This window comes from Coenobita brevimanus, chromosome 30 (genome assembly GCF_032717465.1).
Source record: "Coenobita brevimanus isolate Jiangsu-jjx chromosome 30, ASM3271746v2, whole genome shotgun sequence".
NCBI lineage: Eukaryota > Metazoa > Arthropoda > Malacostraca > Decapoda > Coenobitidae > Coenobita > Coenobita brevimanus.
The window spans coordinates 373,609-400,000 of record NC_136983.1 but is presented as its reverse complement, the minus strand read 5'-3'; the positions used below and the strand labels follow the sequence as shown (position 1 = coordinate 400,000).

Below are 26,392 nucleotides of genomic sequence, written 5' to 3'. Positions count from 1 at the left end.
ACCTTCACAGTGTTCAGTGGCACCTGTTTCCTATCCCACTGAGAGTGCACGTCACTACCAGCAGCTGCTGCACGTCACCACCATGGCCTGAGGTATCACTTTCAGGCGACCATTTAGTGTCAGGCACATACAGTATAGTGGAACAGAGGCTTTACTGCCAACATGGAATGGCTGCTGTCTGCACAATGGTGTCTTCCTGCTACTTCCAACAAAAACTAGATCCAGAACAGGTATATGAGAGAGGGGTGTGTGAGTTGGGAGCAGGGCAGTGAAATGGCGGGCGACTTGGAGGCGATTTACTTGTGGCCACCCCAAACGGGATTGAGGCGTCTGGCAATAGATAGGCAGATAGACAGAACAGGTTATGACTGATGCTGCACATGATGAACCAGGGCGGTATTTATGTTATGTCTTGTGCCATAACAGTTCATTACATGGCAGTGTGTGTACTGGTACAAAGGTTGTGTTGTGTGTTGGTGTATATAAACAGGATGCCACCATGTTCAGGTATATTGTACTGTGCTGTATCCTATGTATGTCTTTCAGTAGTGTTTTGAAGAGTTTAAAAATAAAGACCATTTTCCATCATCAACTTAAATGCACAGGAGTGTAAAAGTAATAAGTAGCAGGTACTGGCAGAATTATTACATTACGCCGTATTAACGAGTAACTGATCAGTGTTACTTAACAAATAACTTCAAGAGAGCTTTCTGCAGTAAAACTCAAGTTTTCTCTGTTCCTGATTTGTTTTCAAATGGGTTCACGCTGACTCAAACCAATAATTTAACAAGAGGTAAATGTGGCACCAAATCAAGCTTGGTTAGAAACTGTAAGTGTATAGTAATGCGGTGTCAGCGGCCATCTGGATTTATACATGCAAGGAGCAATTTTTAAAAATGGCAACATAAATTTTTGGATTCAGCACCGTCGAATTCCCATAGGCAATTGTATTTCATAAAATAACACAAACTTCCCACGGAATTACGTAAGCACCTGCACCATACAGCGTTTGTGGCAGGCAGTGCCCGGGAAGCCGAGAGTTGGGCTGATGCCACGACGGGAAGGCGTCTGTTGTGCCACCCGCCTCTGTGTGACGTAACAGACGAAAGTTTAGACAACAATATATTAATGAGAAAGTTTATTAATGCAAGAAGGTTTGATACAAAAACATCACGCCAAAATGTGTTACTGCAACAACTTATCGTGTAGAATTGATGCTTAATATCGAATGGCCTTTTTTTTTATATTATATATTTAATAATCAAACTTTTACTCCCGTCCTTAATCCTGTGACTTAAATTTAACCTGATTCCTTTAGTGGGTAGCAACGCATGACCAGCGGTATTTAGTCTGAGGGTTTGTGTCCGTATTATCTTATTTATCGCCACTTGTGCTACTGATTATTACAGCCTGAGTGGATGTATGGCTTGTATCTATTTAGTGTTCATTATTATTGATTGATTTATTGTATCTGTGTCACGATCTCTCTCTCTCTCTCTCTCTCTCTCTCTCTCATTAAAGTAACATGGAAGAGGGTAAGGACTAGTATAATGGAGACTAATTCGAAAGAGGAGTGGCGTTACGTAGCCTTATCAATTTTCATGATGACCTTTCAGAATTGGTTATCATTTGTTTGTAGTATATGTGTGGTAGAGATAGATAGAAAGATAGATAGATAGGGAGTGAATTAGAGGGAGGGGAAGTGAAATATGAGACAGGGAATGCAGGGTGGACGAGGCGAGAAGGTGATGAAAGGGAGAAGTGATATAGGAGTGAAAAAGGGAGAAATGAAAGAAAGTAGAGGAAAAGACGACGGGGAGAAAAGGGAGGAGAGAGGAAGGGAGAAGAGGGAGAGTATGTTAAAGGAATGGGAAGGAAGAAGGGAAGGGAGGAGAGAAGAAAAAGGAGGGAAAGGAAGCGTGATGTGTCGGGAGGAAGAAGGGAAGGGTCAATGGGTGTGGGAATGAAGGGAGGGGGAAAGGAGAGGGGAATGGGGTAGGAAAAAGAATGAGGGAGGGATAATAGAGGGCGGAGGGAGAGGAGGAGGCAGGACTGGGGAAGCGACAGGGGAGGAGCGAGGGAGGAGAGGAAGCAAGGAAGGAAGGATGGGAAGAGAATACAGTGCAAGGAGACATGCAGCGTTCTCTTTACGTGTAATTCTTCATTATTTTATTTTTTTCGTTTTCTTGTAGCGCACTGTCGTAACCTCGAGAGTGACGTAGCCTAGGGCCTTACTGTAGATGGTGTGATAGATAGATGGAGAGATAGATATGATAGATAGATGGATGGAAAGATTGACAGTAGTGGTAATAGTCTAACACCACGGCACATACCACGACGCCCCGCACCACACCACACCACACCACACCACCACACACAAACACACCACGACGCCCCGCACCACACCACCACACACAAACACACCACGACGCGCCGCACCACACCACACCACCACACACAAACACACCACGACGCCCCGCACCACACCACACCACCACACACAAACACACCACGACGCCCCGCACCACACCACACCACCATACCCTACCACACACCACACCACACCACACCAAATGGATTTATATGCAGGATCACAGGGCAGCCGTGACAGTTAACATTGTTTGAAATATTTTGAGCAAGAACTTTTAAGCGTAACATAGCATAACATAATAACGTAACATAACCCAATCTATCCCTAACATAACATAGCCCAGTCTATCCCTAACATAACCCAATCAATCCATAGCATAGCATAGCATCCCATCCAGTGCTATCCTTGTCATATTCTGTAGGTGTTGGAGGGCCTGCAGCAGTAGTGTTAGTGCCGCTGTGTCCTCGGTCACCCCCCACCCCTCCTCAACCAGTCTGCAGGTGAGTCTGGTACCTTAACACCTTTTCCTACGCGATTTATTTTGTTTATTATACCTTAAAAGGTCTTTCTAAATCCCCAAACACCTTTTCCTACGCGATTTATTTTGTTTATTACACCTTAAAAGCTCTTCCTAAATCCCCTAACATCTTTTCCTCAGCGATTTATTTTATTACGCCTTAAAAGCTCTTCTTAAATCCCCTAACACCTTTTCCTCAGCGATTTATTTTATTACGCCTTGTTGTCCTCGTTTGTGGTATACTTACATCCTTCCTACATCGCCTAACACCTTTTCATAAGTGATTTACTTAGTTTATTACACCTTATTAATGCCCCCTACATCGTGTCATCTTTTCCTAAGTGATTTATTTCGTTTATTATACCTTATTACTATTATTATTATTATTATTATTATTTTACTATTTACCCTGTATCGGGTTTAAGAACGATTTATCTGTCTGTCTATCTATCTATCAGTGTCTATCTGTCTATTTATCTATCTATCTACCTATCTATCTATCTGTCTATCTCAGGTGTTTTGGAAGGGTGGAGGGAGTGACGTGTACCCCTACCTATGGCTACGTGACAACTGCCAGTGTCCGAATTGTTTTCATTCCACCGCCTTCGCCCGTATGATTCCACTTGACCACTTACACCCAAACACCTCCCCCAAAAGTGTACAGGTAAGTGGAATAAATCGCCATAGGGTTGGTGTTGCGGTACCCCTTACACATTACACCCCCCAGGCCTCACAGTAAATGTTTTTAGAGAGGAATTGCTCTCTCTCTCTCTCTCTCTCTCTCTCTCTCTCTCTCTCTCTCTCTCTCTCTCTCTCTCCAACACCTTAATTACTTTCATTAAGGGTGATAAAGGTGTGGAATTAGATGACGGTGGTGGTGGTGATGATGATGATGATGGTGGTGATAATGATGATGATGGTGGTGATGATGATGATGGTGGTGGTGGTGACTATGATAGCAGTGGTTGTGATGATAATAAGAATGATGATGATGGTGATGATAATGGTGATGAAAGTGGTGGTGATAAGTGATAGTGGTGAAGGTGATGATGACTATGTTGGTAATGGTGGTGGTGAAAGTAATAATGATGATGATATAGAGGTGGGGAGGAGCAGTAGTGGTAGTAGTAGTAATAGTAGTAGTAGTAGTAGTAGTAGTAGTAGTAAGTTTAATAGTAGTAATATTGGAAAAAAATGATGATAATAATGATGAAAATACTGGTGGTGATGATAAATGATGATGATGATGATATACAGGTAAGCGAGACAGGTGTGGAGGTGGAGTGGACTGACGGTCACCTGGCTAGCTACCCCGCTGATTGGCTGCACCGGAGGGCTTTCGACACGACGCGTCACACACATCAACAGTGCCTTTACAAGTAAGTAGGTTTGTGGTATGCTAGTCACGAAGAAGTGATTAGGGATGAAGGTAAAGCCGTTATTTTATCCTGCCCTAGCTACGGGAAAGGAGTGCTGATGATAATAATAATAATAGCCTAATAATAATAATAATAATAATAATAATAATAACAGTAATAATAGTCGTCCTCCATGACAGACTACCCAAGAAGCTGTGGGGTAGTGAACTATCCCAGGCCCTGCCCACCGCCTCCTTCCCTAGCATCATGGCGGACGACGCGGCACTCCTGAATTTCCTGACGGCGGTGGAACAGCTTGGCGTGGTGGTGGTGAGGGGGGTGAGGGAGGGGGTGGGGGAGATACAGCGACTGACGGAGAGGGTGGGGCATCTCAAGGTGACACACTATGGGTAAGGGTGTGGTAGTTGTGGTAGTAGTAGTAGTATCCGTGTCTGTGTACAAGATATCTCCAAAAGTTACAATCGGATTTTAGCAGAATTTGATGGATGGTTGGGAAGTGAGTCAGTGAAGAGTAGGTTCGATTTTGAAGTGCATCTGGATCCGGATGTGGGAATAAATCAAACATTGTATTACCTTTAGCGGGGGTAGGCCTGTTTGCGAGTGTGTAACGGGGCAGAAGAAGACCGTAGAATTATTCGCCGCTGGACGGAGGTTGGTATACAATATTCTCTTAGCGTCTGTAGAGGTATGGACTCTCTGAAAGCTCCCCAGTTCTGTTAACGCATTCATCTATTCATCCATCAGTCCGCGTTTGTATCTCTCTCTCTCTCTAGCGTCTGTAGAGGTATGGACTCTCTGAATGCTCCCCAGTTCTGTTAACGCATTCATCTATTCATCCATCAGTCCGCGTTTGTATCTCTCTCTCTCTCTCTCTCTCTCTCTACCTTACCATCCATTCAATCTATTGGTCTATCAGTGTATGTATGTATGTATGTATCTGGCTATATACCTATCCTTCAATATCTGTCTGTCTATCTGTCTGCCTATCTATCTATCTATCTGCGTCTACCTGCCTATCTACTTATATCTTATCCATCCATTCATCTCTGTCTATATCTATCTATCTACCTGCCAGCCAGTTCATCTCTCCACCTACCTATCTATCTATCTATCCATCTATCTATCATGCAGAGAGACGTTATGGTAGAGGAGACGAAAGCAAATAACAGCCTATACAAAGAAAAGCCTTGATCTATCTGTCCATCTATCTATCTAGCCAACTATCTATCCATCTATCTATCTATATCTATCTATCGTACAGGAAGACGTTTACGGTAAAAGAGGAGGCGAAACCCGACAACCTGGCTTATACAACGAGCACCCTTGACATGCACAGTGACCAGCCCTACCTGTGTGATACGCCTGGGGTAAGGTGTTGTTATTATTATTATTATTATTATTATTATTATTATTACTACTACTGATGATGTCCTTTCAGATCCAGTCCACTACATTACTAAGTTTATCGGTGAAGGCAGTAGTAGTAGCAATAATAATAATAATAATAATAATAATAATGCACCCCTCATCAGATCCAGTTGCTCCACTGCATCGTTCAGTTTAGCGGTGATGGCGGGGATAACCTGCTAGCTGACGCCTTCCACGCCGCCAGCCACCTCCGTCAGCACCAGCGTCAGCACTACCACCTGCTGACAGACACCATCGTGGATTTTGAGGACACTGGCACGCAGGGAAGCCACCAGTACCACGCTATCAGCCGCCGCCCCATGATTCAGTGAGTTGGGGTCTGTTATGCGGTAGGTTTGACTGCGTGTGTTTTAGTCTCTGCCTGTCTGTCTGTCTCTGTCTCTCTGTCTGTCTGTCTCTTTATGTCTCCCTGTCTTTCTGTGTATGTTTAAGTCTCTGCCTGTCTGTCTGTCTTATAAATGTCTGTCTACAGTGTCTATCTATGCATTATAAATTTTTCTGTGTCTGCTTGTCATTTGAATCATCTGTCTGTCTGTCCTTTATCTGCCTGTCTTTTTATCAGTCTGGTTATGTACTTGTCTGTTACATTATCTATCTATCTGTCTATCTATCTATCTATGTCTATCTGTCTGTCTATCTATCTGTTTTATTTTCCCATGTCTCAACGGGTGGACTACGACGGCATTGTTATTGTTTATTATTATTATTATTATTATTATTATAATTGATATTATTATTAGAAGTATCATCATCATTGCTTCTGCTACTACTACTACTACTACTACTACCACCACCACTACTACCACCACCACCACCACCACCACCACCACCACCACCACTACTGTTATTATTATTTATTTATTATTTCTCACCAGACTGGATCATGACGGTAGTTTGGACCGCATCAATTTCAACCAGATGGTGCGATCGTCGGTGTTCCAAGTGGGTGTGGAGAGAGCCACGGCCTGGTATAACGCCATGCTGGCATTTAGGGACCTGGTATACCACCCACAATACCAGATCAAGTACAAACTCAAGGCGGGTTAGTACATTTGCAGTACCAAGAGATTAGGTGTGCTAAGCCGACTCCGTACCTTCTCTACCCCTGCACAGTTGTTGACTTTATACAGGGGTTTTATCCGCCCCTGGGTAGAGTACAACTCTCATGTGTGGGGAGGCTCCCAACACACAGCTCTTCTCAATAGGGTGGAGTCAAAGGCTTTTCGTCTCATTAACTCTCCTCCTCTTACTGACTCCCTTCAACCTCTGTCTCTTCGCCGCACTGTTGCATCTTTATCTCTTTTCTGTCGCTACTTCAATGGTCACTGCTCCTCTGAACTGTCTGCTTGCATCCCTCCACCACAACGGCGGGCATGTAGCACCCGTCTAGCAGCAAACTCTCATCCCTTTTCTGTCCAACTCTCTGGTGCAAGAGTTAACCGTTACCCCCAGTCCTTCATTTATGCAACAGGTCAACTCTGGAACTGTCTTCCTCTGTCAGTATTTCCTACTGCCTGTGACCTCCAGTCTTTTAAACGCAGTGTGTCCAGGCATCACAAAATGAACTGATCTTGAGTTTGGTTTTCTTGTCTTTTTTCTTTGAGGGAACAATTTGCAGGCTTGTACGCTTTGATCTCTCTCTTTCTCTCTCTCTCTCTCTTGCCCTAAACGCTTCTTCCTTCACTGTGTTCTGTGTTTCCTGTATGATTCGCGTAGTGTACAAGTCCCCTAACCCTCCACCTGCCCTTACCGGTCATATGTTAGTACTGACACCCAACGAATGCAGTATGTTAAACTGGCAGTAGATTCTTGCTCTAAACGCTTCTTCCTTCACTATGTTCTGTTTTTCCCGTATGATTCAGGTATTGTACAAGTCCCATGACCTTCAGCCTGCCCGTACAGGTGAGATGTTGGTATTTGACAACCTGCGATTGCTACACGGCCGCCTGGGGTACACGTCCAGCGAGGGCGCGCGACACCTGGAGGGCGGCTACTGGGACTGGGATGAGGTCAGGTCACGACGGAGGGTCCTCAGCACCAAACTGGGTCAAAGCTAGGATCTTAGGTCAAAGCTAGGTCCGTGGCTGGTATTCTAGTTGGTTAGGAAAGCTCCCTAACACCTGTTCCTTAGATATTTATTTTGCTTGTTACACTTTTAGATAATCGGTTGGTATAATGGGTCTGTTAAGAAAGCTCCCTAACACCTTTTCCTAAGAGATTTATTTTGCTTATTACACTTTTAGGTCATTGGGTGGTATTCTTGTCGGTTAAGAAAGCTCCCTAACACCTTTTCCTAAGAGATTTATTTTGCTTATTACACTTTTAGGTCTTTGGGTGGTATTCTAGGTGGTTAAGGAAGTTTCCAAACATTTTTTCTCAAGAGATTTGTTTATTATATCTCTCCTATTCTGTGTTGCATAAATCCTTATTCTCGAAGAAGTGTTATGGCGTTAGAGACGTAGTATTATCTTGTCATTGAGCTACGTGAAATGTGTGTGTGTGTGTGTGAGAGAGAGAGGGGGGGGGGACGAAAATCTTGACCGAGTTAGTGTGAAAGGAGTTTGGTGTGAAAATTAAAGTTGTTTATAAGATGGTTGGTTATTTTATTACTCACTTATACGGTAACCAAACTACAATTATTATTATTATGATGATGATGATGGTTATTAACGTTGCTGTTATTATTATTGTTAGTGTTAAAATATGCGAAAAACAAAAGGTTTTCAAAGCTACGCTGGCGTTGAAATTTTATGTATATGTATGTATGTATATATTATGTGTATGTTTGTACTCTAGATCTGTGTTTATGTATGTATGCTTGCATGTATGTGTACCGTATATATGTGTGTGTGTTACGTGTCTATGTATGTAGGTATATTTATGTGCTATGTGGATCCATGTATGTATGTATCAGGCATTTATGTATGGAAATATGTATTGTATGTATGTACGTTTTTGTGTATGTATGTACGTATGTAACTGAACCCTGGTTGACGTTCATAATGCTTTAAAACATCGGCCTTTCTTCAGGAGCTATCTTTGGGCCACCTGATTTTTAAACCCCTAGCTACGTCCCAGCATATGGACGGTGGTGTTAGCGCCGAAGTGGTGATATGTGATGTGTAATACATAAGATTGCCCGGCCTAAGAGAACGGGCCAATTAAGCGTACAGTATGCCCAGAGTTGAACCCATAAAAAAAATAAATAAATAAAACTATCAGAGGCTGGTAAAAGGCCTGCACTTGATCTATATAGGCCTGGTATTCTACTGAGAGAGAGAGAGAGAAAGAGAGAGAGAATGTAGGCTGTTTATCAGTTTTACATAATTAGGGCGGGACATTTGGGGGCACTGGCGCCGTAAAGAGAGGCAGTCCAACCCCCCAGCACTTGTGTTGCAAACAGCCTCGCACCTCTCATGTACAAACCAGTGAGTGAACAGAGAAGTCTTCACGGAGAAAATTAAAAAAAGAAAGAAATAAAAGTGCCCTTATACACCACCATCAGGCTGCCCTTCCTTCAGCTCACACCCTATATACCCACTCGTACACCCCATCCCTCCATGTTACGTAATCCTCAGCCATGACTGCCCATCCTCCAGTTCACATCTCTCTTCCCATTTTCTCAGATACCTCTCCACCCCATCTAATCTCATCTTCCCATCCCTCCCCCTTATCCTCTCCACCTCACATACACTCCCAAGTTAGTCAGTTTTTTACACATGTTAATAGCACTGTTTAATTATACGTGAAACCCTTTCTAACATTACCTAAAATCTGTATATAGTTTTTATATATACGCGGGAAAGATAGTTGTACCGTCAGCATCCCTTATGGCGTCAGCTGAGGATGTAAACAAAACAGGTTGTCCCTGGGAGGCTGGGGACGAAGATGGTGCTGATGGAGATAAGACGAAAAGCATTCATTGAACCAGCGAACACCAAGGGTATACTGACACAGGTCTGTATGGTGTTCAGTAGTCTGTCTGTTCAATTGTTCTTCAAGAGCATCGTTGTCAAGAACAATAACAAGCTGAAGATATGCGGTACGTGGAGATGCTGGTGAAGGATGACACGCCCTCGGTATAAATATAAGGAAAACCAAGGATATAATTATTGACAGGTCTGTATATAGTGTTTAGTGTTCATAGTTGTTATCCGTTCATTTGTTCTTGAGGAGCATCACTGTCAAGAACAATAACAAGCGGGATGTGTCAATGATGCTGGTAAGATGAAGCCATAGATGACAAAGATATATAATCAAGTTATGTATAAGAACAGAAGAAAAGACTAGTTAGAACAGAAGAGATAAACTACTAGTTACAGGAGACCATTGACAGCACAGGGTGGTAACCATATAACCAACCCATACTTGTTCTCCGTGTCAACGGGTTGGTTGGCGGAGGGGTTGTGCCCCTCCCCGGTAAAGGACTAACTCAAAGCAAATGGCCACACCTTATGGGATGATGGCGTCTGGTTGAAGATAGCTAGATAGACTTTTACTACAGATGTTGGCCTGGGAGTGATGTCTTAATCTATCAAGGCTATGTACTTATGAATCTGTATCTCAGGATCCTGTCTTGGTCTATCTATCATAGCAATTGTCTTCTATCTGTCTATCTTAGGAATCATGGCTTGTTTTATCTATCTGTCTTAGGAATCATATCTGGTGAGATGCACGTGTGTATACCGGTACTTCCCATCTGAACTATCGCTATGTGGATATTTCTTATCTAAAGTATCTCATCCTGCAACACAGAAAAGAAGCATTTACCGTATCACTGGCAATGGATTAGCACTGTCTATTTATCTACCCATAGCCAGCCACCTCACGCCCAGAAGTAGTAGCTATTAACACACCACCTCTATGGCATCCTGTCCTTTGTCATGAGGCGTGAAAAAACAACAGCGGGAGGGAGGGTGTTTGGCTGAGGTAGTTTGTTAATGGCTACTGCTTGTGGGAGTGAGGTGCCTGGCTGTGGATAAATTAAATAGACAGTGCTAATCCACTGCCAGTGATAGGGTAAATGCTTCTTTTTCTGGGTTGCAGGATGAGATACGTCAGATTAGAAATATCCGCATAAGAGATAGGTCAGACGGGAAATATACACACGTGCTCGTCTCACCAGATGTGATTCCTGAGACAGATAGATAGAAGACATAACTGCTTAGATAGATAGATACAAGACAGGAGCCTGACATAGAGACTAGTAGATACATAGTCTAGATAGGGCAAGACATCACTCCCAAGCCAACATCTATAGTAAAAGTCTGACCATCTATCTATTGCCAGACGCCTCACATGTAAGGGGTGGCTACAGATCACCTCCACTTCAACCCGTCAACACCATTTCGTTCCCCTCCCCCCAGCTCACACCCTCCTCTCTTCTTTTTCCAGGCAGTAAGAAGAGGTAATTGCCACAAGGAGTATTGACAGACACGCACCCAACCATGGCCAGGCAGGTGATCCGATTCAACCTACACGAGACCATTGGTGTCATCAAGAAGGCCTTTTTGGCGGGAGTGGATGCCGTTCAGCCTCACAGACTTATTGCGAAGTATTACATTTATCAACTTTATTACTATTATTATTTTTATTATTTTTTGTTTTTAATTTCTTCTTCTCATTATTATTATTATTATTATTCTATCTATCTATCTATTGCCAGACGCCTCAATCCCGTTTGGGGTGGCCACAAACAAATCGCCTCCAAGTCGCCCTGTCCCCCGCCATTTCACTGCCCTGCTCCCAACTCACACCCCCCTCTCTCATATACCTCTCCACCCCATCCCTCCATCTCATCCTCGGCCTCCCCCTCCCTCTTCCCCCCTCCACCTCACTCACATACACTCTCTTCGTCAGTCTTTCGCCCTCCATCCTCTCCACATGGCCAAACCACCTCAGTGTGTTCCTCATAACGCTTCCTATCACATCCACATCCACACCACAACGCTCCTTTATATCCTCATTCGTCAGCCTGTCTCTCCACGTGACTCCACAGGCTCCTCTTAAATAACTCATTTCCACTGCTCTCACTCTTGACTTGTGTCCTTCCAACAATGTTTTTGTTTTAAAATTCTTCTCGTTATTATTATTATTTTTTTTTATATATTTTTTTATTATTATATTTGCAACATTGCTTGTTTCTTCTTTCCACACTCAAACAGGTACCAAAATCATTACAAGCAAACTACAGTGAATGTTTAATATGTAGAAGAGCAAAAAATACTAATAATTTTTACTGTACTCTTGCCATTTTGATCATAAATTTTTTGTAACATTGCTCACTTGTTCTCTCATCACTTCTACAGGTGCCAGAGACCACAAGCAGAGTAGAGTGAATATTCAGAATTTCGAAGAACAAAAATACTGCTAATTTCTACTGTAGATGTGTCATTTTGAATTTAAATTTTTGTATCATTGCATATTTGTTCTTTCATCATTCAGACAGGTACCAAAGACTTCATGAGCAAACTAGAATGAATATTACAGTGTAGAAAACAAAAAATATTAATTTGTATTCTTACCGTTTTTGCATCATACGTTCTTCATAAAGACTTCAGTGTACTTCCATCTGTCGGCCATGGTCACCTAATGGCGGCTCTCTATGATGCTCAGTCTCTGGCAGCTTATTGATTTAGTCCCTTACCCTTGAGGTCACACTCTATTACCTCATTCCATATTTTTGTTTTTCTGGTCTGCCTCTCACAGCCAGACCCCTGATGTTCACATTTCTCACCGTCTGCACCCAGCTGTCATCGTACATCCTCTCCACATGTGCAAACTATCTCAATCTACCCTCCTCATCACAACACCAATACACTCCAGTCCCATCCTTCCTCCCAAACCATCCCAATCTACCTCTCCTCATCACAACACCAATACACTCCAGTCCCATCCTTCCTCCCAAACCATCCCAAGCTACCTCTCATCACAACACCAATACACTCCAGTCCCATCCTTCCTCCCAAACCATCCCAATCTACCTCTCCTCATCACAACACCAGTACACTCCAGTCCCATCCTTCCTCCCAAACCATCCCAATCTACCTCTCCTCATCACAACACCAATACACTCCAGTCCCATCCTTCCTCCCATCCCAATCTACCTCTCCTCATCACAACACCAGTACACACCAGTTCCATCCTTCCTCCCAAACCATCTCAGTCGTAATCCTATCCCCTCCAGGCCTCACATTCAAGAACACATTACACATCCACCTAATCGTCATCATTTCTGTACATTTGAGCCTACCAGTGTAGCATTAAAAATCCTTGCAGTAATAGAAGTCATTCCTAATTTAAGAAAAAAAAAGAAGAAATAATAAGTAGCAAATTAAATTTAAGGATATTACACAGTTCAAGAAAAAATAAACAGCCCTGGAGACATTCTCATCATCCAGATTTGCTAACCTTCATTTTTTATTTTTCCCCAGGTTTTTAAAGCAAGAGAACAACAAACTGATCATCAACGGAACCCCACATGACCTGCAGAGGAATGTGTACGTGGTTGGGTTTGGCAAGGCAGTGGGAGACATGGTTGACCCTGTTGTAACTCTTCTAAAAACCCCAGACTCTGTATCACATCTTCAGAGAGGCATAATCAGTGTCCCACATGGCTATCAGGCAAAGAGACAAGCCATGCTAGATGCCCAGACTGAAAGAATTGATATTAGAGACTTAGGTATCTTAGAAGGGAAGAAAGATGAGAAAGGAGCTGTAGTTAATACCCAGTTAGGAGTTACTGCTAATAATGTAGAGGTGGAAAATTTAAATGAGGCGAAAGATGTGAGAGAGCGTACATGTAATACTCATACAGATGGTATTACAGAAAGTACATGTAACACTCAGACTGAAGGCATTACAGGAAGTACATCTAACGGCCAGGTAGATAGAATTAACACCAGTACGCCACAGGTAGAAATTCTTGAGGGTGCTAAAGATAACATTCCTGATGAAGCTGCATTCCAGACGGCCAAGAAGATCGTGTCATTGGTGCAGAGCTTGAAGGAGGAGGATCTGTTACTGGTGTTGATATCTGGGGGTGGTTCAGCCCTCCTGCCCTACCCACTTCCCCCACTGAGCCTAGAGGAGAAGATCGAGCTTGTGAAGTCCTTGAGCCAAGCTGGGGCTAGCATAACTGAGCTCAATACCGTGCGGAGAGCCCTGTCTTACACCAAAGGAGGACGCTTGGCTGAGATGACAGGGGCCAGCATCGTAACATTCATTCTCTCGGACGTTATCAACAACCCCTTAGATGTAATTGCCACTGGACCAACCATACCCAACATGGACCCTCCTGGTGACGCCCTAAAAGTCCTTGATAAATTTAACATTGCTGTGCCGGACCATGTTAGGACACTGCTTGAAGGGAAGAACCAAGAGAAAGAGTACTTGCCTGTGAAGAAAATCAAAACTGGGAATGTTGAAATACCAGATCAGGTTTCAACTCCTCTGCGGGGGAAAAATGAAGGGAAAAATGAGTACCCCCACGTCACCAACCTCATAATTGGTGACAACAAAACGGCCCTGTTGGGGGTTGAAAGGTCGTTGTTGGAACAAACAGATGGGCATTGTCTTACGTTAATATTGTCCTCCTCGCTGCAAGGGGAAGCATCCATCGTAGGTAAGAGAATGGCTAACCTTGCCATGATAACTTTGAGGATTCTGTCTGGTAGTGGGAATGAGAAGTCTTCAGGAAGGAATCGAGAACTTACAGGAAGAAGTCAAGAGGGTAATGAAGGAAGTCAAGAAACTGCAGAAAGGTGTAAAAAAGTTGCAGAAAGGAGTCAGGAAATTGCTGATAGTTGTCAAGAGCTCCCAGACTCCCTCCTTGCCGAGCTGTGTGTTGATGTAAACAAGAAAGCGTCCCTCCAGAGCACCCTAGTCAGGTGCCGAGAGCTGGGGTGTCCAGTGTGCCTGATATTTGGAGGAGAGACCACGGTGACGGTGAGAGGAAAGGGACGAGGAGGAAGGAACCAGGAGATGGTTTTGGCCGCTGGTATTGCCATGGAGGAGGTAATATGTCCGACTGTTCATGTGTCTGTCTGTGTACTGTACTATATCTGTTTGTTTTTGTACTTCATTTGTTTGTTTTTGTGTTAGTATTGTGCTGGAGGAGGTAATATGTCTGTCTGTTTCTCCATGTACTTCGACTGTTTGTTCTGTGCATTGGTCGAGGTAAATATGTCTGAGTGTCTTCCTGTTACCTAGTAGTAGAAGACGAATGCCCCTATGATTACCACACACTACTTTTTCCCTTTTTCCTTTGTACAGGGAAATAATTATACCTGACTTCCAATCCGCAGGGACTCTACCATCCTCTCACGCCAATCTGCACACCTCCATATCCATTCTGTTACTACTGTCTACTTCAATGTTGTCTTCCTAATTCATCTATTTGTGGGTTAGGTTAAGTACGTTTAATTAGAAACGGTAGAAAATAACCCAAAATTGAAGAATATTTAGGGAAAGACAATTAGGTATTTGTGTGTGTTTTAGGTCATATGTAAGTGAATTAACACAGAATCCGGAGAACACAAAAATCTCTTTCCATCTGTAGAATTTGGACATTTTCTGTGCTTACAGATGAGCTGTAGTTGTGAGGTGGTATTGAGTCTCCTTGGTTACTATTTAAAATGACTAGTTGAGAGAAATGAGTCTCCATGGTTACTATTTAAACTGACCCTTCAATCTGACTAATTTTGTCCCTGAACGAAGCTGAAATAGGTTTGGTATCTTTGCCAGGTTAAACTGAATGCACCATGGTATAATTTTTAAGATTCAGAAGCTCCGCACTGGTGAGGTACAGGGAGACAGGCTCGTATTCTCGGCAGTTAAGGAAGCTCCCAAACACCTCTTCCTTAGTGATTTATTTTTGGTTATGGCTGGCTAATGTAGTTTTGTATGTTATTTATGCAGAGGATGATGATATTAGAATTTAAGTGACAGAAGAGGACAGCAGGGTGTAATAAGCAAAATACATCACTTAAGAAGAGGTTGAAGGATTTATATAACACGGTAGGACAGTAAGGTGTAATAAGCAAAATAAGTTGCTTAGGAAGAGGTGTTAGGGAGCTTCCTTACCTGACGAGAATGCAGATAATAATGTTCCTGTGAGGTGGATGGATGGATGGATGAATGTAAAAAAAAAAAAGAAACAGAGGATGGTTGAAAGTATATTAATGGCAGGAGCTTAGTACTGACTCCATTGTATCTATCTGTTAGGTCTGGTTTTATCTATTTACCTTTTCAGAAGCTACGCACTAGTGAGTTAGGAGGTAATGAGTTTGTGTCGGGTGGATGATGGTTGGATAGATGGAAGAAAGAATAAGAGTGGATGACAGAAAACAGTACGACGGCACGAGCTTAGTGCTGTGTTGTATCGTTTAGTTAGATCTCTAGTTTTAGATTTTTACCTCTTTAGAAGCTACACACTAGGGAGTCAGCAAGAAGTGTGGTGTTTTTGTCCAGTGGATGATGGGTGGATACTGGCTAGATGGAAGAAAGAATAAGGGATAGCAGAGGACAGAGGACAGGGTGACATGGAGGCACTTTGTTTGTGGCCACCCTTTATGGGATTAAGGCATCTGTCTATAAATAGATAGCTAGGTAGATGATAGATAGGTCGACATGGAGGCTATTTGTTTGTAACCACCCCTTACAGGATTAAGGCATCTGGCAATAGATAGATAGATAGGCAGATAGATAGAGTGTGATTGTAGGAGCTTAGTACTCTGTTTTAGCCATGAGTTGTACCTACAGTCATTTTTCCCTGTGTTATTTCAGGTTCTATGCAACAGTGACGTACAGGGAGGCATAGTGTTTCTCTCAGGCGGCACAGATGGTATTGACGGCCCCACAGACGCTGCCGGAGCCGTCACGTTCTGGTCGCACCACAACGGCTCAGTGCAGTATGTCGTTAAACCCTCTCATTTTTCAGAACAACTCTAGGACCGATTTCTTGTCATTTTAGGAGGCTTACCATACTTCAGTCACATTAATTTGGCCATATTTTCATCCTTTATCATTTTTTGGCCACATTAGCATCTTTATGACACACCACAGTGGCACTCTTTAGTACATAATGTAACTCTTTCATGGTCAGAACAGCTCTAGGGCCTTTATTATTGTCATTTTAGGAGACTTAATATAGTTCTTTCACATTAACTTGGCCCAGATTTTTTTTTTTTAGCAGAGGGACACTCCATTATACTGTATATCATTTAACCCTCATATGATCAGAACAATTCTAGGACTTTATATTTTGGTCACCCTAGGAGACATACTATAGTTCTTTCACATTAATTTTGCCAAGGTATTCCTCCTTTTCAGATTATTCTGCACCTCCGCAACACTGCACAATATGTCATTAGCCTTCTCATGCTCAGACCAGCTCTAGTACTGTGTTCAGTGTTAGGTAGTTTCAGATGAGGCCATAAATCAAGGTCTGTCTCCCCAGTCTTTGGTGATGATGATGATGATGTTGATGGTGATGATAATGGTGATGATCATGATGGTGATGATGATGGTGGTGATGAGAAGAGTCTTTGTTTCTCCACAGGTCACAGATTCAGGAGGCGCAGAATCAAGGTCTGTCCGCCCAGTCCTTCCTCGATGCCAATAATTCCTACCCGTTCTTCTCCCAGCTCGGCGCGGGACTATATCATCTCAAACCTGGCCACACAGGAACCAATGTGATGGACCTGCAGGTGCTTTATATTAGACCATGGTGATCTGAGGGATTATTCTACTCCATCCACATTAACTTGGCCACACAGGTTAGGTTAGATTAGGTTAGTTCTTGAATTCTTAGTTGTAATGAAATTGTCAATGGAATGCTATTAATCAAATCTCAGTATAATGCTTTGTTTTAATCCAGGCTGATTTGAGGACCATTACATGTGGGTCACATTATATGAGTTTTATGTTTTAATGAAGGACAACTTGGATAGCAGACATTTATATAACGGATTGAAAAAAGGATGATGAAGCTTGTACAGTCAGGTCCTGCTTGTCTTGTACCACAACTCCCCACAAAGGTTGATTCTGCAAATTGCCCACACCTATTGCAGAAGTCAGTGATTTCAGTGCTTTAGGTGTTTTAGCCATGCGTATTACCTACAAACCCACTGTAACACCTGTAAATACATTTTACGGAACATTAATACTTCCTAAAAGGTCAGTACAGGATGATACACAAGCCCTTCTGAGTACAGTGTACTGTACTCACCATACCATGATGACGATGAGAGTTTACTGTGTGCTGAACAGCACATACCTATACAGGGTAACTGTATAGTATATAGGACTGTAAATCTCACAGAAAAAAAAAAAAAAAAATTGAACCACTAGGAACAGCTGATGCTGTGGGAAAAGCAGGAAATAGCTTGATTTAACCTCCTAGAAAAATACATGAATATGGGAACCCGTGAATAGCAGGGTTGACTGTATGACTGGTTGATAAAAAGGATGGCGAAGCTTGTATTTCAGATTGAAGAAAAGGATGGCGAAACTAGCGTAACATTGAATAATAAGAATGGTGACACTGGTACAACTGAATACATAACTTATAGTAAAAATAGGGTTATGGTAACTGACCCTGCTGGCATCACCAAATTTAGTTCAAAATTACCCATTCTCATATCAGTTTGTCATACAACAGATGCTTTTATAATGGCACCTGCTTGTATTGTATTTTGTCCAATTTAACTTGGCCAGATATTGCCCTCCGTCCATCTTGAATGCATAGTTGTAATGAGATCGTTAAAAGAATGTAACTAATCTAATCTATAAATGCTGCTATGTTTTTTGATAAATAATCCCCATACTGGTGTTGGCCATAGTACACTTGATGCTTTCTGTGGAGTGGAAGCTAGACCGAGGCACCAACACCAGCTAATTACTTCACAACAGTTGCTGGAAACTGTTGGAGAGAGAGAGAGAGAATGTAATTATATTTGTAACAATGTGAGCGTGTCAGTTTGTAGTTTGACTCTTGCACACTCAGAAGAAGGATTATAGAGTGAGTCAGTGAGTGTACTTGCAGCTGAATATTTCCTGCCTAAGAGTGATGTGTGTGTAGATAGTTACAAATCATGTAGCCACACTTCACTTGACTTCATATATTTATCAAACTTCAGTGGTGAGATGTAACATGAGACTTACAATAAAATATGGTAAATGTCATAAAGAAGTGCAGTGGAAAGAATGTAAGATGTGTTAAACTGCAGGAAATCAGTTGCAGAAGGATGACAATCGTTGCCGAGCTAAGGTGGATGAACCATAGTATGTTACTGTCTTTGGCCTGGTTTTTGTTGTAGTATGATGCTTATGGGATGGTGCTGCATACAGAATGCCCTTGTGTTATGATGAGGATGAGTTTGACAAGAAGCATAACATATATGACGATTTATTGTTTTGTTCATTTTTTTTATATCATCGGTAATTATAATGTGTCTGTGTATTTTTAGCCAAGGGTCACCTACCTGACAAAGTGTAAAAACAAATTTCAAATTCTTCTCAGTGATACTTGTATAATTTCACTGCACTTGCCGCTTGAGCTCCAACACCACACTTTTGTTCCATCACTGACACTAACACACCTGGTATACATCCTGGAACAAAAGGGTAAGCTTGCATGTCAGTGATCACATAAGCGAAAAATAGCAGTCGTACTGTACGTTTACCGGTGAGGCTGTACAGGATAATAATGATCGTATAATTAAGACTGTGATAATATTTGTTAAAAAGGCCCTAACTCATTTTATTTATCATAACCAGTTCATCTTAAAATGAAGGTGCACTGTATAGTCTTGCATACTACATTTTAAGAGTGTATAGCCACTGCCTTATTCATTATGCTGCTTATCTTTGTATAGGTATTGAATACTTTATATATCTTTCTTAATCTTGTGAATTTTTATCCTTATTATCGGACTTTGTGGCTTTGATGGAATGGTATTTAGCATGACAGCCAGACCAGTGTAATGCCGATTTCAGCATTTTTTCCCATTCTGAACTTATTCCTGATCATATATCGTAGTATTACTCTTCTGATGGAACCATACTTAGTGTTGTGGCCAAACTGATGTATCACCAATGGCAGCATTTTCGCTGATTCTGAACTGATTCCTGGTCCTGCAAACTCCTGATGGGACCACAGTGTTCGAGCTGAACTGATGTGTTGCTGATTTAAGCCTTTTGCTGATTCTAAACTGATACCAGTACATGTATATGCCTTCTGATTTGGCAAATTGGATATGAAAAATAATGCTGATATACATTTTGTGTAGGCTCTTATTTAAAAAAAAAAAAAAAAAAAAAAAAGTACATTAACCTGTTTTTGTACTACTGACTTGCAGTGCTGTGTTGTTTAATGAATGACCAGGGAGTCTGGAGTCCTACAACTTACCTTCCTCCCAGTGAGTGTTTTGTAGCGCCATTATCATTTTGCCAAAGCACATGACACCGGCAGATAGCACTGATTCAGTTTGAGTGTGTGTGTGTGTGTGTGTGTGTGTGTGTGTGTGTGTGTGTGTGTTACCTAAGTCAGCTTTTTAACACCTGACACCTTGTACAGATTTCATTTCACAGTCATGTTAGTGCCAGTTTCTTGTACTTTATTCCAGATAGTCTTAAGTCAGAGGAAAGTACAGCCATTCAAGTGAAGAGGAGGAAATGCATCTTCCAGGGAGGCCCTCATGGTGTCTTGAAAGTCTTTGATAACTTCCTCAACTTTTGTCAGGCACAGGTAACTGTGTGATGGCCACAAACACACTTCCATAATCTCAGTTTCCACTCAGTAATGCAAAAGCCTGTGGAACCTGTAAAGCAAAATTTGAAGACTTTATGAACAGGTAAATAGGAAGTTGGTTAGATGCTTGTCTGTCAATCTACCTATTGCCAGACACCTCAGTCCTATTAGGGGCGGCCACAAACAAATCGCCTCCTTGTCACTGTGTCCAGAACATGTTGTACTAGTTTAAGTCGATCAGTATACCAATGTCTTGCAGAATTCAGCATTTTTTTTCTTTAATGCAAAAAGAAGTTGCTCATTGGTGGCCTATGGCTGTTATGTGGTATCTTCATTGCCATTTTGATTATGCCTTGATACAGAGTGCCCTAATGGCAATAAGGGGGAGAAAAGGGGCATCAAAGCATAATCCGAGTTAACAATTTTAGTTGAATTGCCCTTTAATGAAATGTACTGGTGATGGAATGGGATATAGTGAAATGGGATACATGGCAGTGAAACAGGTTGGTGACTAAATATGAGGGAGGGGGGGGTGAGTTGGGGGGAGGGCAGTCAAATGGTGGGTGACAGTGACTTGGAGGCGTTTTGTCTGCGGCCACCCTTTGCGGGATTAGGGCGTCGGGCTATAGATAGATAGATAGATAGACTAAATAAGGTACAGTATATGGTGATGAAACTGGTGTAACTCCCCTTCCCCTTCCCCGTGTAGCAGTTGGTCCCTCATCCCCTACCCCTAGTAATGAAGAACCCACGCATTTTATTCTCTGAGCACTTCTCACTGTCATTATTTTCTCATTCCTTATATTTAAAATTGTGTGTGTGTGTGTGTGTGTGAGAATAACTGGTGCATTTATTTGCAAATGCAGAGGTAGTACATATATGCAAGAAGAGGTGGTGGGTCTTGCCACACACAAACCTCCTTTAGCACATATATACAGTTAGTGGTTACAGAGTTGTGCATACAATGTAGGTTTATTGAGTAGTGTGTATACAGCAACAAATATTTCGATGTTTTTGGGGTAATACTGAATTAGCATGGGCCCGAATGGGGGAGGGGTTACTTATTGTAGTAGTAGTATATTTAAGATTAAATTAGCTTCTGATAATTACCAACGTACTTTGATCTTAATTTACGTTATCAGAAACTTCATTACAGTACGTCAAATATTGAGTGGTTGTTCGTATGTTCCCGGGCGGTATTCAGGACGACCAACAAATCCATGTGGCTCCAAGCCTCCTCAACTAAAGTATTTTCGGATTTTTTCGCTGCTGAATAACTGTACAGCCACCTTGATATCAAAATTCAATAACGAGGTCTTAACTCTTTATTCTATAAGTTGACGAAGGAGGTGAAGAGACGTCAAGAACCTGCAAACTACTGTAGTCAGTTAACAGGTAAACTTTTTTGACATAACCCAGAACATATATGAAAATAATTAATTCTTTGTAGAATTTAATGTTCGTTGCTGTGGAGAGGGTGGAGAATGAGAGACTGGTTAGAAGAGTGTATGTGAGTGAGGTGGAGTGGGAAACCAAGGATGAGATGGAGTGGAAATGTGTAAATGAGAGAGAGGTGAGTTGGATGGAGGGCAGCCATATGACAGAGGACAGGACAGTGTGGAGGTGATGTGTTTGTGGCCACTTTTAACGGAATTAATGTGACTTTTTTTTTTTTTTTTATGGGTAGGAGAAAAGAAGGGTTGAGAGAGAGAGACTTGTACTGTGGCAGTGCAAATCGCTTGTGTGTTTAAGCGCTTTTATTTTCCATTGGTCCAGTGAGGGAGAAAATCCTTTAGTGTCAGTTATCATGTGTGTTTTAGCTATTTTTATTTTGTATTTGTTGGATCAAAACAGACAATAATAAGTTAACATTATTGTTGAGTGAGTATTTTGGGAGAGCAGTTTTGAGTGAGTATTTTTAGTTAGTATTTTCAGTAAATATTTTTGAGTGAGTATTTTAATTGTGGTAGGTGGTGGTGACTATCATCCACTCACCTGATGTAGTGCTGCCTACTTCTTCCTTAGCCTTTATCATTCTTTTTCTGTGCTTGTCCTCCTGTCTTCCTGTTTCTCCCATCTTTCCTGTCACTTCTTATTGCTTTTCTTTCCTTTACAGGTGGCTTTACATTGAGTGACAAGCCAAATGGTTTCCTGTAAACCGAGAAACCATTTACAACGCTGGGTGATAACCATATAACCAAATCATACGTGCTCCCTACGTGTCAGCAAGTGGGTTGGTGGAGGGTTAGTGCCCCTCCCTGTAAAACAAATTACTCAAAGTCAAATGGCCACCCCTTACGGGATTGTGGTGTCTGGCAATAGATAGATAGATAGATAGAGTATTTTGAGTGAATATTTTTGAGTATTGAGTGAATTTTTGTGAGTGAGTATTGAGTGATTTTTTTTTTTTTTTCCCCCAGTGAATATGGTATTGAGTGCTTGTAGTGCTCCAATTGGATTGAGCCTGTGCAGGTTTACAGTACTTTATATCTATGGGGTGGTTGGGGCTTATTGCTCATGTAATGCCACTCAGGGATGAGTGAGGCTGGTCACTCATCATAAATGTCAGGACCAACTTGCCTAGCCCTGGGCTCCTACACTTCTTATGGGGCAACACAGGATTGGATGATGATGGATGGAGGGTATGTGACAATTTTTCCATTTCAGAAGTTATATCCAAGTGTATTTTTTTACACATACAAATTTTCAGATCAGCCATGGGAAGGAACAAATTAGGCAGCAAAAATCCCATGAAATCTGGCAATCCAATCTACAAGAAGGCTGGACAGGGATTACCCATGAAGGCTAAAGGAAAAGTGAAGCCAGTCAAGATGAAGTTGAAACAGGTAATGCTGTAGTGGGTAAATTTTTAGTTTTTTTCTTTTCTTTCCTTTATTTCCTCCCACCTTCTTTTAATACACACACACACACACACACACACACACACACACACACACACACACACACACACACACACACATTCGTTGCTTCATTGAATTTATAATGATATGATGATGATAATGATTCATTCATTGCCAGACGCCATAATCCCACACGGGGTGGCCAAGGACTTTGAGTTATTTGTTTTACAGGGAGGGGCACTAATCCTCCACCAACCCACTTGACACGTAGGGAGCTGATGATGATGATGTTGATGACAAAAAACTTTGACACTTGCTGCTCGTGTCTGTGTGTGTGTTATGAGTGATGTAGGTGCCAGAGGTGGATGCTTTCATATGGTAGCAGGGATGTAACTGGGTGCCCCTGCTGTCCAGTTTTTAAATACTGAAAAAGGAAGATAGTGGACTGCAGGAGGAGAGCAGATTCAGCCTTCAGTCCACTGGGTTTATGTTCAGATGAGCCTGGTGCCACAATAACAGCAAAAACAACAATAAAAACAACAGCAGCAGCAGCAGCAAAACAATAACAACAATGTGATTGTATCCAACTGGCTTTAAGATATGCTAGCAGTGTCATCCTATTTCCATTGTGCATCGTTAGGTGATTGTGTGAGCAGTGTAACAAAAGCCACACCTTTCCAGATATGTAAGTGATGAGAGAGAGAGAGAGAGATTGACTTCAAGTGAGAATGACAGATTGTATGATTAAAGTCTGTCAGAGATGTCACTAATATTTCTCTTCACGCATCTCAGTGGTGGCATTAGACGAGAAAGAGAGAGAGGTTGACTTCAAGTGAGTGACAGGTTATATTATTAAAGTGTCAGAGATGTTACTAATATTTCTCATCATGCAGCTCAAACAAGGAAGCAGTAGCAGCATTAGAGAGAGAGGTTGACTTCAAGTGAGGGTGACAGGTTATACGATGAAAGTGTGTCAGAGATGTCACAAATATTTCTCTTCAAGCAGCTCAAACACTCAAACAAGGAAGCAGTGGCGGCGCTAGACAAGCAATTGGACACCTTTCGCCAGGCCCTTATGACCAAACCCAAGACAGATGCACCAAAACCTGAACCCAAAGCAGACTCGACCTCAACAGAAACCCCAAAAGCCAGTGTGGATGAGACGATGGATGCTATGGCCAGGTTGTGATGATGATGATGATGATGATAGGTAGGGTAATGATGGTGATGTTTAATTAAGTAGATTAACTGTTGGTTTGTTTAAATAAAGATTATATGATTTTTTCCACTTGTGTTTATCATGATGGTGTCAGTGTGGGTGTGTATGCCTGTGAGGTTGTCGTGAGTGTGGTGATTGGGTGGGGAAAGAGGGAGGAATGATGATGTTTCTTATGACTATTTTTTTTATTTTTAATGAATAGGAAGGAAAAATATATATATATATAGCAGATTCCAGGTGTCTTCCATCTAAGTGGGGAGCGCAGTAGCTCAGTGGTAGGGTGTCGGGCTCGTAATTGTGAGGTTGCGAGTTTGCGCCCCGCCCGGTGGCTGGTGTGCTGGGAGTGGTAGCGCTCTCCTGTAACCCTAGCAGGGCTGTATGGTCTGATGAGGTCTAGCTCGGGGATTAATCGTTCCATCTAAATGACTTCAAATGTCAGCTGTTTTATTTTTACTTTTCTTCCTTTTCCTTCCAGTCTCAGCAGGACAGTGTGATGGGCAGGAGAGAGAGGAATGACTTTCTTCACATACTTCAGTCATATCATTTAACAGAAGGTGCTTTGGTATTGCCCATCCGCCCTACTGAAGTTATCCTTTTCTGTTTCATATGCTGATTATTATTATTATTATTATTATTTTTTTAGATATTGTTTAGCCACATGGAGTGAATGGGGAGTTACAGACTGACTATGAGGGGATGTTAGCTTAGGAGGCTGTAGTACCTCTTCCTTTATTTATTTGCACAGACACATAAATATTTTCTTGTTTAATGTTTACAGTATCATATATGTTGGTGCAGGAAGGGAGAAGTGTGATCATCAAGGGTAGGGTTGCAAGAGGCAGACTTGAAAAAGGCCTGGGATGAGATTATAGAGTGTGACCTTGAGATCAAGCAGTGTAGGTCAACATATACAAGCATGTTGGAGCCTTTATAGACTGTACAAACTGTACAATATATGTTGGGGTATTACCCCTTGTGGTGGGGGCAGGATGGCTCTGTGGTAGAGCCTCTGACTCGAGACCAATGGGTCAAGAGTTCACGTCCTGCCTGAGTAGCTGCCCTGCAGGGAGAGGTAGGGCTCTCTGGTCACGTAGTGGGGCTGTGTAAGCCATCAGGGTGTAGCTCGGGCAATTCATTTCCCCATTATTAAAAAAAAAAAATGTGAATGTGGATGTGATGGAAAGTGATAGGAGAAATACATTGAGGTGGTTTGGCCATATGGAGAGGATGGAGAGCAAGAGGCTGATGAGGAAAGTGTATGTGAGTGAGGTGGAGGGGGGGGGAGAGGGAGGGGGAGGCCAAGAATGAGATGGAGGGATCGAGTGGAGAGGTATGTATGAGAGAGGAGGGGTGTGAGCTGGGGGGAGGGCAGTGAAATGGCAGGGGACAGGGCGACATGGTGGCAAGTTGTTTGTGGCCACCCCTTACGGGATTGAGGCATCTGGCAATTGATAGATAGATAGACCCCATGTCACTTGAGTTCTTTGTTGTTTATAACAGTTGTGTGATGCGTGGAGGCAGATCAAGGATGGTCCTGTCTTTGTACTATACTCCACTACCTACCCACCTTCCTACCTTCACTCCCTCATTTATAAAGGAGTCAACATGCTTGCATACATTGGCCTTGCTCACCTAATGGCAGGCCTCCAAACTGCTTGATCTCTAGTAACCTCTTTGTTTAGTCCCTCTACTGTTTTTAGGTGCTTGGTGGTTTAGTGAGTTTAGGTGTTTCTGCTTGATGTGGCCCATAAGAGATTGGTGCAGTCTTTCCCTCAGGCAAGCGACACTGTTATCAGCCGCACCATAATTTTGAGAGCTGAGTAGCCTAGCCCATGACCCCTACACTCCTGATGGGGCAGTACTGT

At 42.3% G+C, this 26,392-nt stretch overlaps 3 protein-coding genes across 3 annotated transcripts in view; all 3 read left to right on the top strand.

The window, feature by feature from the left end:
* The window catches only part of LOC145395151 (gamma-butyrobetaine dioxygenase-like), a 10,277-nt gene extending 2,086 nt beyond the window's left edge, over positions 1-8,191 (top strand). Inside the window, exons 2-9 of the mRNA XM_080268844.1 lie at positions 2,793-2,871; positions 3,403-3,552; positions 4,146-4,267; positions 4,447-4,656; positions 5,529-5,634; positions 5,800-6,002; positions 6,571-6,737; positions 7,598-8,191. Coding sequence (XP_080124970.1) covers positions 2,793-2,871; positions 3,403-3,552; positions 4,146-4,267; positions 4,447-4,656; positions 5,529-5,634; positions 5,800-6,002; positions 6,571-6,737; positions 7,598-7,752 — 1,192 coding nt within the window. The 3' untranslated portion in view covers positions 7,753-8,191. The remainder of the gene's footprint in view (positions 1-2,792; positions 2,872-3,402; positions 3,553-4,145; positions 4,268-4,446; positions 4,657-5,528; positions 5,635-5,799; positions 6,003-6,570; positions 6,738-7,597) is intronic.
* Positions 8,192-11,126: 2,935 nt separating this feature from the next.
* Positions 11,127-17,427, top strand: LOC145395193 (glycerate kinase-like). Its single transcript, XM_080268882.1, has 6 exons — positions 11,127-11,249; positions 13,129-13,330; positions 13,580-14,382; positions 14,500-14,710; positions 16,481-16,605; positions 17,256-17,427. Exons 1-6 carry the CDS (start codon positions 11,143-11,145, stop codon positions 17,425-17,427), a joined length of 1,620 nt encoding a protein of 539 aa, XP_080125008.1. The 5' UTR covers positions 11,127-11,142.
* A 4,325-nt stretch (positions 17,428-21,752) lies between these two features.
* Positions 21,753-24,584, top strand: LOC145395150 (uncharacterized). Its single transcript, XM_080268843.1, has 3 exons — positions 21,753-21,842; positions 23,158-23,293; positions 24,315-24,584. The coding sequence occupies exons 2-3, from the start codon at positions 23,165-23,167 to the stop codon at positions 24,495-24,497; spliced, it is 312 nt and encodes a 103-aa protein (XP_080124969.1). The 5' UTR covers positions 21,753-21,842; positions 23,158-23,164; the 3' UTR covers positions 24,498-24,584.
* The last annotated feature ends 1,808 nt before the right edge of the window (positions 24,585-26,392 follow it).

Coding starts and splice junctions, on each gene's coding strand:
- LOC145395193 (XM_080268882.1), top strand. CDS start 11,143: ATGGCCAGGCAGGTGATCCGATTCAACCTACACGAGACCATTGGTGTC. Junction 11,250..13,128: donor CCTCACAGACTTATTGCGAA/GTATTACATTTA, acceptor ATTTTTCCCCAG/GTTTTTAAAGCAAGAGAACA. Junction 16,606..17,255: donor CACCACAACGGCTCAGTGCA/GTATGTCGTTAA, acceptor GTTTCTCCACAG/GTCACAGATTCAGGAGGCGC.
- LOC145395150 (XM_080268843.1), top strand. CDS start 23,165: ATGGGAAGGAACAAATTAGGCAGCAAAAATCCCATGAAATCTGGCAAT. Junction 23,294..24,314: donor TCAAGATGAAGTTGAAACAG/GTAATGCTGTAG, acceptor CTCTTCAAGCAG/CTCAAACACTCAAACAAGGA.